This window comes from Portunus trituberculatus, chromosome 12, assembly GCF_017591435.1.
Source record: "Portunus trituberculatus isolate SZX2019 chromosome 12, ASM1759143v1, whole genome shotgun sequence".
In the NCBI taxonomy this organism is placed as follows: domain Eukaryota; kingdom Metazoa; phylum Arthropoda; class Malacostraca; order Decapoda; family Portunidae; genus Portunus; species Portunus trituberculatus.
In genome coordinates, this window is record NC_059266.1 from 9769839 (window position 1) to 9782338 (window position 12500).

At 51.6% G+C, this 12500-nt stretch overlaps 1 protein-coding gene and 1 long non-coding RNA gene across 2 annotated transcripts in view; one reads left to right on the forward strand and one right to left on the reverse strand.

The window, feature by feature from the left end:
- The window catches only part of LOC123502700, a 14111-nt gene extending 2619 nt beyond the window's left edge, over positions 1–11492 (reverse strand). The window contains exon 1 of the long non-coding RNA XR_006674196.1: positions 11357–11492. This is a non-coding gene — a long non-coding RNA (uncharacterized LOC123502700). The remainder of the gene's footprint in view (positions 1–11356) is intronic.
- The window catches only part of LOC123502699 (protein artichoke-like), a 17680-nt gene that overhangs the window by 3995 nt on the left and 1185 nt on the right, over positions 1–12500 (forward strand). Inside the window, 7 exon segments of the mRNA XM_045251902.1 lie at positions 3200–3950; positions 3953–6277; positions 6392–6626; positions 7080–7186; positions 8125–8274; positions 9028–9231; positions 9987–12500. The exon segment at positions 9987–12500 is cut by the window's right edge and continues 1185 nt beyond it. Of these exon segments, the coding sequence (XP_045107837.1) occupies positions 3249–3950; positions 3953–6277; positions 6392–6626; positions 7080–7186; positions 8125–8274; positions 9028–9231; positions 9987–10274 (4011 nt within the window). The 5' untranslated portion in view covers positions 3200–3248 and the 3' untranslated portion in view covers positions 10275–12500.

The following is a 12500-nucleotide window of genomic DNA, read 5'->3' on the forward strand; positions in this document are numbered from 1 at the left end:
GATACAGAGTGAAATGTAAAGGTTATGCGAGGCTTTAAAAAGACTTAGAGAGAAGTTGTTCAGAGGTCGCCGTGGTACAGTGGAACCATGCGTGCTTTGGGGTCCGAGGGGTCTCCAAGCGCACGGGTTCGAATCCTGTCCACGGTCCGAGTGTAGGTTGGGCTTCCTCACTCGGGGCAACGGTTTCCTATCGGGTGGGGTTTGAGATAGGAGGCACCCTAAAAGTATCCCCTTCAGCCCACATGGTATAAAAAAAAAGTGAAATATGTTGGAATGATAAAATGTTGTAATGGAGATGAGGTTATAAATTTAAAAGCGAATAAAATGGTGGAGAGTCATGCGGGAAATAAAGAAAAGTAGTAGAGAGAATATATATATAGAGAGATCGCAAAGAGGATTTTAACCCCTTCAGTACCGTGACACGTTTCCATATTAATTCTGCTTACGATTTGATGATTTGATACAGCTTCAGAGACTTATGTCGGGGATTAAAATAGTGAAGATTATGGCCATTAATCTTATGACCTACATAGACCCATCCTAATGTCAATAAAATGGTCTAATCACTCACTCCCAAAACTTATGGTAAAAATGCGTCCCAGTACTGAAAGGGTTAAAACTTAAAAAAGAATTCCATTACGTACAAAAAATAGCTCTTAACGTAATAGAATGGAAAGTAGTATGGAAAACTGAAATAAAAGAAGAAATAAAGAAAACTAAAGAGAAAATACATATAAAGAAATAGCAAAGAGTATTTCAAAGTAAAAAAAAAAAAAAAGAATCACATAGTGAACAAAAATGGCTCTTAACATAATGGAAAGAAATGTAGAATGAAAAGAATGAAATAAAAGAAGAAATAAAAGAAAACTAGAAAGAATTTATTTAAAGAGAAGGCAAAGAGTATTCAAAACATCAAAAAGAATCACAATACATAAAAAAAATACTCTTAACATAAAATAAAGGAATAAAGAATGAAAACTGAAATGTACGATGCGAAAAAAAAAAAAAAAAAAAACAGAAAGGAAAAAGGAAGAAGAGAAAATTAGGATAGAAAAAGATGAAAGGAAATGCGAGAGAAAAATGAGATTGGAATGAAATGAGACAAAAACAAGAACATTTATGAATCCATGTGAAGCAAAAGACGAGAAAAAATAAGAATAACAGGAATATATGAAAAAAATGGAACTGAAATATCAAAACAGGAAAGAAGAGAAAAAAAAGAAAGAAAAAAAGAAATTAAATATAGATGGACTACATTCAAATACAGGAATAGAGAGAAAAATAGACGAAAAACACGAGAGAAAGAGATGAAGAACAAGCCAGAATGTTAAAATGGACCTAAAATAACATAGAGAGAGATTCAGAACACACACACACACACACACACACACACACACACACACACACACACACACACACACACACACACACACACACACACATATTTCACCTGTATCCGCATCTCAACAGGTAACACAAGAGGAGGAGGAGGAGGAGGAGGAGGAGGAGGAGGAGGAGGAGGAGGAGGAGGAGGAGGAGGAGGAGGAAGTCAAGGGCAGAACACTGGTATAACTATTACAGACTTCAGACTTGTTGCCCCCAAACTTCACCTGACCACTGTCTAGCTAGTTCCGGCCTAGATAATTGGTGATTGGGGCTTTACCTGTCCGTGTACCTATTGCTCACCTGTGGAGGAGGGGGAGGAGGGGGGGAAAGGGGACGGGGATGGGATTGGAGGGAGGGAGGGAGGGAGGTAAGGAAAAGGAGAGAAAAAGGGGTTATGAATTTTTTCTGTCTGTCTGTCTGTCTGTCTGTCTGTCTGTCTGTCTCTGTCTCTGTCTCTCTCTCTCTCTCTCTCTCTCTCTCTCTCTCTCTCTCTCTCTCTCTCTCTCTCTCTCTCTCTCTCTCTCTCTCTCTCTCACACACACACACACACACACACACACACACACACACACACACACACACACACACACATCAAACTTCCATTTATCAGAGAGAGAGAGAGAGAGAGAGAGAGAGAGAGAGAGAGAGAGAGAGAGAGAGAGAGAGAGAGAGACGCCAGTTTCAACATAGTACCTTTTTTTTTTATCTCCTCTATCTCTGTCTCTACTCTTCCCCCCTCCTCTCTCTCTCTCTCTCTCTCTCTCTCTCTCTCTCTCTCTCGCTTTTTCCCCCAGCTGGTTTTGTTGATCCTCACGCTAGGAAACAAAGTACTCTCCTCCTCCTCCTCCTCCTCCTCCTCCTCCTCCTCCTCCTCCTCCTCCTCCTCCTCCTCCTCCTCCTCCTCCTCCTCCTCCTCCTCCTCCTCCTCCTCCTCCTCCTCCTCCTCCCCTTCTATTTCCCCTCATTCTTTATCTTTATCTATCTATCTCACTTAATGGATGGGAAAGAAAAATGGGAGGGAGAGGAAAAAGTGAGAGAGAGAGAGAGAGAGAGAGAGAGAGAGAGAGAGAGAGAGAGAGAGAGAGAGAGAGAGAGAGCAGTGTAAGTGGGCAAATTTACCTAAATAAACACACGACAGAGGAAATTACACACACACACACACACACACACACACACACACACACACATTCCTCTCATCTCATCTCAGGGGGGTTATTTTTTTTGACACTGCTTCAGTATTTGTGTTCGAAGCTTCTCTCTCTCTCTCTCTCTGAAGTTATAGTAGTGAGAATAATTTTTTCTCTTTTTTCAATCTTTCTTTCCTCTTGCATCGTGTGTGTGTGTGTGTGTGTGTGTGTGTGTGTGTGTGTGTGTGTGTGTGTGGAAGGTTTTCCTGCATGCCTGTAGAAGGATGTGTGTCGGCAGAAGGAATCCTGTGTCTGTAGAAAGGAGTCCTGTAGGTGAAGGTCAGAAGGGCGTGAGGGTGTGAGTGCATGTGTCGTGTAGGGAATGGCGTCCTAAAGAGCCTCCTTGTGTGTGTGTGTGTGTGTGTGTGTGTGTGTGTGTGTGGTGACGGACGCACCAGCCGCAGCAACACCGGCGACGATACACAGGCGGAGGTAATGACGCCGCCGCAGCAGACCACTCCACTCCTCCTCCCTCTCCCGCCTCCCGTGGTCATGGTGCAGGGCTGCTTCAGGCACACAGAGGCGGGACAGAGGTGTGTGTGTGTGTGTGTGTGTGTGTGTGTGTGTGTGTGTGTGTGTGTGTGGGGGTTGGGTAGACTGACGATGGCGTGCCTTGTTACCCACAGGCTTCAGTGCCCCTGGGATGGTGGCGCGGCGCTGAGTGGTGCCGGAAGGATGCTGACGGCGTGGGTGGCGGCGGTGTGGGCGGCGGCGTGGGTGTGGCCCTCACCGGCTGCCGCCCAGCGTGGGGTGGAGGCCACGTGTCCCAGCTGGGAGGACAACCCGCAGTGCATTTGTTACACGCGGGGTGGCGTGGTGCTGGAGTGCCCCTCGGTGCCTCTGGCGGCGGTGGGCCAGGAGGTTGGCAACGTGCCGGGGCCCATCTCCTTCCTCAGCCTGTACAACATTGACCCCAATGTCACCACGCTGCCGCCGGGACTGTTCACTCGCAGCTCGGGCGTGGCCAGCCTGCAGGTGTCCCATTCAGCCGTGCGGGGTCTCGCCGAGGACAGCCTGGAGGGGCTGGAGACTTCGTTGGACCACCTTACCGTGAGCCACTGCCAGCTGTCCGCCGTGCCGCACGCCGCGCTGCTCAGGCTGCGCCAGCTGCACCACCTCAGTCTGGAGGCAAACAACATCACAGAGCTGCAGAGCTTCGTGTTCTCCAAGCTGAAGCTGCACACACTCAACCTCAAGGGCAACATGATCAGCCTCATCTCAGACTACGCCCTGGACGGCCTCGAGTCGTCCCTCCAGGAACTCAACCTGGAGAACAACGACCTCAAGGCGTTGCCTACGGACGCCCTTAAGAGCATGGCCGCCCTCAGGACGCTGCGTGCCGCCTGGAACCACGTCAAGGAGTTGGACCTGCCCGCTGATGCTCTCTGGCGGCGCTGCAGGAGCTGGACCTGAGCAGCAACAGTGTCCGGAAGATCAAGAGTAAGAGTGTGGCGGGGGCGCCGGGCCTCGCGTCCTTGTCCCTCTACATGAACGCCATCGCTAGTGTGTCCAAGAACGCCTTCAAAGAGAATCCTGCCCTGGAGACTCTCTTCCTGGGCAACAACGACATCCAGGAGCTGGACGCCGAGACCTTCCTGCACAACCCCAACATTCGCATCATCGACCTCAGCAACAACAACCTGCACAACATTGACGGCGGTCTGTTCTCCGACCTGCCTCACCTGCAGGAGCTGGTGCTTGCCTCAAACAACATCCGGGAGGTGACTCGCCACACCTTCAGGAATTCGTCCAGCCTGCAAGTTCTGAACCTGGAGCACAACGCCATTCGCTTCGTGGAGGAGGACAGCCTGTGGGAGCTGCCGCAGCTGCACACGCTCCTGCTCAGCCACAACAACCTGCAGGAGGTGAGCCCGCGCCTGCTGAAGGCCAACACCGCCCTGCAGGTGCTCAAGCTGGACCACAACAGACTGGGGAAGTTGCACGAGGACACCTTCAGCAACAACACCGCCCTCACCACGCTGCACCTCAGCCACAACGAACTCACCACCGTGGGAAGGACAGTCTTCTGGCGCCTCACACTCTTACAGGAGCTTCATCTGGAGAACAACAGGATCCAGGTGGTGGCCCCGGCAGCCTTCTCAAGCCTGGCTCACCTGCAGACCCTCACCCTACAGGACAACGACATCACCACCCTGCCGGAGTTCCTCAGCACAGAGGATACCGCCCTCCGTCAGCTGAGGGTGTCTGGGAATCGTCTGACCAGCTTGCACCCGCAGCTCCTGCAGGGGCAGGGCAGCCTCGACCAGGTGTGGCTGGACCGCAACAACATCTCGGTGGTGGTGGAGGGCGTGTTTGGGGAGCTGCGGCGGGCGCGGCAGCTGCACCTGGAGCACAACCACATCGTACAGATCCAAGACAACGTGTTCTCCAACATGACGCACCTCCGCAGACTCTTTCTCTCCCACAACTTTGTGGAGACCATCGGCAACGACACCTTTACCGGTCTGGCCTCACTGCTCGAGCTACGCCTCGATAACAACGCCATCACTGTGATCGAGACGGACGCGTTCCGCGGCCTGACGCGGCTCGACACCCTCGACCTATCTGGCAACACCGTGTCGGTGGTGCAGCGGGATCATTTCGTGACGGAGCTGCCCATCAGGAGCCTCAGGTTGGACGGGGCGGGAGTGGCGGAGATCGAGGAGGGCGCCCTGGAGGCCCTGGCCAGCCTGGAAACCCTCAGTCTGCGTGACAATGAGCTACGAGCGCTGCACCCTAACTTCCTGCAGCTGACACAGCTGCGGCACCTTGACCTGGCCGGCAACCCGCTAAAAGATGTCAACAGCACCAGTCTGGCAGGCCTTCCCAACCTGGAGAGCCTCGATCTCAGCCGCTGCGGCCTCGCTGAGCTGCCCGACAACCTGTTCGACTCTAGCATGTCCCTGCGGAGCCTGAGCCTCGCTGGCAACAAGCTGACACACCTCAAGGCCGCTGCCTTCGTTGGCCTCTCAGACCTGACACAGCTGGACTTGTCTGACAACAGCTTGGGTCTCAGCAGCTGTCGCGCCGTACTAGTCACGCCCCGCCTGCAGCAGCTAACCCTCAGTGGGAACCCGACGCGGGAGTTGTGTCCAGCCCTGGCAAAGCTTGAGGATCTGCGGGAGCTGCGGGCTGCTAACGTCCTCATGACGGAGGTGCGGCCTGACTCCCTCGCTGAGCTGCGACACCTTCAGCTTCTCGACATTTCCACAAACCTTCTGACGGAGGTGCCCGTCGGTAGCTTCCTGGGATCGTCGCTCCGCACCCTCAGCTTGGCGGACAACCGTCTGGAGCAGCTGCCGGACGCACTGTTCTTTGACCTGCCCGGGGCGCTGCAGAGCCTCAACATCTCCGGCAACCCGTTGCGGCGCCTGGTGGGACCCATGGTGCCGCAGGACGCGTCGCTCTCCGCCCTGCAGCAGCTGGAGGCCACGCACACCAACCTGTCAGTGGTGACCAGCCTGGAGCTGTCCCACCTGCCCGGCCTGCGCTCCCTCAGCCTGCGCAACGGCCTCATCGCCAAGGTGTCCCCGGGGGCCTTCAAGAGCCTCACGCAACTGGCCCACCTAGACCTCAGCCACAACCAACTCAAAGTGCTGCCGCCTGAACGCCTCCGCGGCCTGGGCCAGCTGGTGCGCCTCAACCTCACCTACAACAGACTGGAGAAGCTAGACCAGCTGCCTGCCGACGCTTCGAACCTCAAGGTGAGTAAACGGTGCAACCTGCACTCTCTACCTACTTCCTCAGGTGCGATGATGCCCCGAGCTGTGCTCCTCTCATCCATGCTCCCTCACCCCCTCACCCCGCCGCCCACACAGGTACTGGACGCGTCGAGCAACGTGCTGACGGAGCTGCGAGAGGGAGCGCTGCGCCACGCCGCTGCGCTGGAGGAGGTGGACCTGAGTGACAACTTTATCACCTCGATCCACACCCGCGCCTTCACCAACCTGCCGCGCCTCGCCATGCTGGACCTCAGCCACAACATGGTGGAGGTGCTGCGGCCCGAGGTGCTGCAGCCCGTAGAGCGCTCCCTCAGGAGCCTCTCCCTGCACGGTGAGTGGCGCCTCTGTCCCTCACTCTACACCTTGCCCATCCCACTCCTTCCCTCTCACCTCTCAGTGGGTACAAGCCTTCCCAACACTCCCCTCTCACCTAACACTGCGCCAAGACCACCTCCCTCCACTCACTTCACTCCTTTACATAGTTCCATCCACCACAACAAGCGTCCCTCACACCCTCGAGTGTGCTCCCTCCCTCCCGTCCCCCTCCCCTCACCCCGCCGCCCGGGGATACGGTCGCGTCACACTGGGCAGGTATCGAAGCGTCGCTGCGCCCACAGGTGTGCAGTGACCGGAAAATGAGGAAGCGGTAAGTGGACTGAGAATAAACAGGTGCAAAAGCCGATTAATCAGCAGGTGTGACCGTGACCTTCCCCCGCAACCCACCCACAGGTAAATAGACCGCGAAGGAGCCCCATCTCACCTGCTTCACTTGTCTCCCCTGCAGGTAACTCATTACAGTGCACGTGCGAGGCGGTGGACCTGTGGGCGTGGCTACTCAACCATCCCGAACAGGTGACCAACCCTCGGGACCTCACCTGCGAGCTGCCTCAGGTGCGACACTGTAGTATTGGATAAGCATTCTCCCCACACCCCAATGATTTTTTTTTATATAATTTACTTTATCAACTTCTTCCTTTTTTTATCTTCTCTTGATTTGTTCTTCCTTTTTATCAATTTTCCTCCTCCTCTTCCTGCTGACATCTATTCTACCTTTTCCTCCTCTTCCTAGCCAGCCCTTTTTACACTTCTCTTCCCTCCTTCATTCCATTACCGCTCTTCCTCTATCTATACCTCCTAATCATCTCCTTCTCTCCTACCTCTTCTATCTTTCATTCTCTTGCTGTCCCTTTATCATCACCTCCCCTTCCTTTCCCCTCTTTTATTAGACATCCCGCTAGTCATCCTCATTCCCCGTCACTCCACCAACACTGCTACCTCTGCCACCGCCAACTAATCCCCTCACACTCCACATCATTCCTCATTCCCTAAGCCTTCCCCTTCATCCTCATGCCCCCAGCTCGTGTCTTTCGGCCTCCCCACCTCTCCTCCCCATCTAATCCGCTCCTCCCCCCGACCTTCCAACCCCGTCCTTCCCCTCATCAACTGCCAGCTAATCCCCACAACTCGCCAATCTTCCGCCAATCAAGTGAATGGCGAGGAAAAAATAGCGAAGTGTGTGCCTTATTTTCGTTTTCGTCCCTATGAGAGTAGTGATGATGAAAACGGGATGTGGGTATCCTTATAACCTCTCTTGCTTGTTTTCTCTCTCTCTCTCTCTCTCTCTCTCTCTCTCTCTCTCTCTCTCTCTCTCTCTCTCTCTCCCAGTCTTTCTTCCTCATTGTAATCTCTCTCTATCTCTTCCTCATTGTAATATCTCTTTCTTCTCTCCCCGCTATATTTTCTCTCTTGTCTTCGTCTCTTCTCCCCACCACAGCCTCTCTCTCTCTCTCTCTCTCTCTCTCTGACGCCGCCCTCTCTCTCCCCGGCAGGGTCTGGAGGGGCGCGCCTTCCTGCTGCTTCCGTCGTCGGCGTTCTGTCCCCAGCCAGTGGTGATGCGCCTCGCCATTCAGGACATCCAGAGCCAGTCACTGCTCGTGTCCTGGCAGGCCACCAACTCATCCGCTGTGTACGGCTTCAAGGTGTGTGTGTGTAATTCACCACCACGGTCGCCTGCTGGTCACCCAGCTCAGAGCTCATAGACCGATCTTCGGGTAGGACTGAGACCACAACACACTACACACACCGGGAAAGCGAGGCCACAACCCCTCGAGTTACATCCCGTACCTATTTACTGCTAGGTTAACAGGGGCTACACATTAAGAGGCTTGCCCATTTGCTTCACCGCACCGGGACTCGAACCCGGCCCTCTCGATTGTGAGTCGAGCGTGCTAACCACTACACTACGCGGTGTGCGTTTCACTGTTTGATCTGCTGCAGTCTCTGACGAGACAGCCAGACGTTACCCTACGGAACGAGCTCAGAGCTCATTATTTCCGATCTTCGGATAGGCCTGAGACCAGGCACACACCATACACCGGGACAACAAGGTCACAACTCCTCGATTTACATCCCGTACCTACTCACTGCTAGGTGAACACCACCGTGTTACACGTCAAAAGAGAGACACCCAAATATTTCCACCCGGCCGGGGAATCGAACCCCGGTTCTCTGGCTTGTGAAGCCAGCGCTCTAACCACTGAGCTACCGGGCGTGTGTGTGTGTGTGTGTGTGTGTGTGTGTGTAGAATGTAGACCCATATTTTGAAACACCAGCTTTCAAAAGGCTTTCTAAGTAGTTATAGTTGAAGTTGACGTGTTTTTAAGGGTGTTTTTAAGGTTGTAGCGGCATATTAATCAGCCCTCCCCCGCCTCCCTACCTCCATCCCTCCGCAGGTGACGTACCGCGCAGCTGACGGGAGCACCACGCAGTCCTCTCCGTCTCTGTCCCTCGGGTCTCGTACCTTCCTGCTGGAGTCGCTGCAGCCCGCCACGGAGTACGAAGTGTGTGTGCACGGCCTCACACGCTCCCTCGCCACGCCGCACGCCCCTACACGACCCCACGCCCGTGCCCACACCATCGCCGCGGCTTACGACAAGGTGAGAGATAAGGACTGTATTCCGTAATGTTTCCCTATCTCACTATTTTCCAGAGGCTGTAGTTAAGGCAGACGGGTTTTCAAGGGTGTTTCTATAGTCTTATGCCAATACTCAGCTTTATTCCCTCACCACGACTGTTTTCCAAGGCCACAGAGATGATTAGCGGGGTTTTCAAGAGCGTGTCTTCTGTTGATAATGTAGAAATCTTGTCATTCTGGCTCTAGAACCGTAAAAATATCTGTTTAAAAGCGCTCTTCTCTCTCACCACGACTGTTTTCCAAGGCCACAGGGATGATTAGCGGGATTTTCAAGAGTGTTTCTCCAGTTAATAGTGTAGAAACCTTGTCACTCTGCCTCTAAAACCATAAAGACACCTTAAAAACTGGTGCCAATTCAAATCAAGCCCTTTGAAATAGTGGAGGTGAAGCGCAGAAGTGTTTTGAGCATAGGAGCCTTAAGGACAGACTGACAAGATATCCACATCATTAACAGGAGAAACACCACCGAGAACCCGCCTGCTCATTTCTGTGGCCTTTGAAAACAGTCGTGGTGAGAGAGGGAAGCGTATCAGAATGCGAGAGAGAGAGAGAGAGAGAGAGAGAGAGAGAGAGAGAGAGAGAGAGAGATAATTATCGTCACGGCATCCCCCTCGCTTCCTTTCCCCACGGGGCGCCGCACCTCGCCTTCACCTTCCCTTTGTGCTCGCCTCAAAAGATCACACAGGTGACGCCCCCTCTCTGCCCCCCCTCCCCCAGGCCGACCACCAGGATAATGGGGTGCGCTGTGGAAGGGGCCAGACGCTCCCGCCCCCCGCCGCCCCAGCCACAGGACCCGCCGGCATCAGTCTGGGCCTTATCCTGGGGGCTACACTCACCGCTGCTCTACTACTGGGGCTGGTGGTGGCCCTCATTTGGTACAGGAAGTGTGGACCAGGGAACCAAGCCAGGGATAAGAGGAATGGTGCCCCGCCTGACTACTATACCCAGTACCAAGCACGCCACCCACATCCCCCGCCCTACAGGGATGACGAGTTTGCTTGTTAGACTTGGTGATGTAATGGTGACTTCTGCTCATCACCACGAGTCTATATCAGAATGTACTTGGTGATGCATCGATGGTGACTGACTTACTCTCATGCCTTTCTTTACTGTGGTGATGAACTGGCGTGTTAAATTTGGTGATGTGATGGTGACTTCTGCTCATCTTGTACCTGCGTGTCTTGGTGATGCATTGATGGTGATTGACTTATCATCATGCCTATGTACTGTGGTGGTGAGTTGGCGTGTTAAATTTGGTGATGTTGTGATGGTGACTTCTGCTCATCACCACGAGTCTATATCAGGGTGTGCTTGGTGATGCACTGATGGTGACTGACTTATCATCACGACTATACTGTGGTGATGATTTGGCGTGTTAAATTTGGTGATGTGATGGTGACTTCTGTTCCACGCCTGTGTACCGTGATGATGAATTTGGCTGTTAGACTTGGTGATGTAGTGATGGTGACATGCTCATCACCACGCCTTTCAGTACCAGGATGACAAGATTCCCTGTTAATGTGGTGACTTGGTGACTCTCCCGGTACTGGTGATGCTGACGGACATGTACTAGTGGTGACCTTGAGTACTGGTGATCTGTGGTGCTGGTGAGTGAATCGTGGTGCTGGTGACCTTGCTAGTGATTCGTGCTGTGTTGTGTTGTGCTGGTGACTTCAAATACGGTGCTGGTGACCTCAATTAATAGCTATAGTGACCTTCTACTGGTGACCCCTTGTATTGGTGATTGAAGTGAAGGAAAGCGAAGGAATGGGAGAAAAATGTGAAGGAAAAAAAGAAATGTGTGAAAATAAAGAGAGTAAAGAGTAAATAAACCACGCCACGCCCACGAGAGAGAGAGAGAGAGAGAGAGAGAGAGAGAGAGAGAGAGAGAGAGAGAGAGAGAGATGACGAGGAGGGTGTGCGATTTGAAGCAGAAAGAAGCAGGTGAACACACACGCACACACACACACACACACACACACACACACACACACACACACACACACACACACACACACACACACACACACACACACACACACACACACACACCCGTGACGTTTCCTCTCACGCGTGTACGTACGTACGTGTGTGTGTGTGTGTGTGTGTGTGTGTGTGTGACGCGTCAGGCAGACAAAACAAAAACAACAAAAACTAACCTGCGAATTCAGGAAACTATGATTACAGGAAGCCACAGGTGAACAAGAGAGAGAGAGAGAGAGAGAGAGAGAGAGAGAGAGAGAGAGAGAGAGAGAGAGAGAGAGTGTTCGATCCCCTTAAAGAGAGTTGAATCCTACTATACGGAAAACAAAAGAGGATTTCAATGTATAGACATTTGAATTCTTCCTTACCTGTGACAGTGGATGGTGTTTGGATCTCTCTCTCTCTCTCTGGAATCTATGGTGGTGGTGGTGGTGGTGGTGGTGGTGAAGGACAACACTCACACCATCTAGTCAATAAATAAACAATAAATGATGATAACCATAAAAGAAAGGAGAATAATTTAGACAAATTGAATGAAACGAGGAAGTGAAAAGGAAAATTTATAAGTCAAGAATAAGAAAAAGGGGAGAGATAACAGTAAGAGGACGGAAAAAAGGGGAAGAAATTAGGGAAACAGTTTGAAATATGCTAGTGAGACAAGATATGAGAAAAAAAGAGAAAAGGAAAAGAAACAAAATATGCAAAAAAAAAAAACACTAATTTATCACAGTGAAAAGGAAAAAATAACAATAAGACGAAGGAAAATAGAAAAAGAGAAAAGAAAATATAGGAAAACTTAGCCATAGTAACAAAATATGAGAAATACAGCAAAACATGCCAATTTACCACAGTCACCCTATTATTAACCCCCATTTTCTACGACTCCAGCTTGGCCACAGAAGATAATAAGCGACCATTTTTTTCCCTGCTCCATAAATCTTTCCCTACCTTTACTCTGTTCACCTGCCTTTTCCATCACCTTCACTGGGACAGGTAACACACAGGTAGGCCTTAATTAACCTGTCTGGGCGCTGCGTCTTCAAATATTAGAGGAAGACAAGGAAAATAAAGGCGAAGAGGAAGTTGTTTAGGGAAAAATACGTGGTGGAGAGCTGGAAAATAGGGATTAATTAATAGGTGGTGAGGAATCTAGGGTAAAGTAATATACGGTGCGATATACAAAGGGTTATTGAATGGAAGGTGTCTAGGGAAGTTTATGTGTGAATAGGGAAGGATATAGGGATGAAA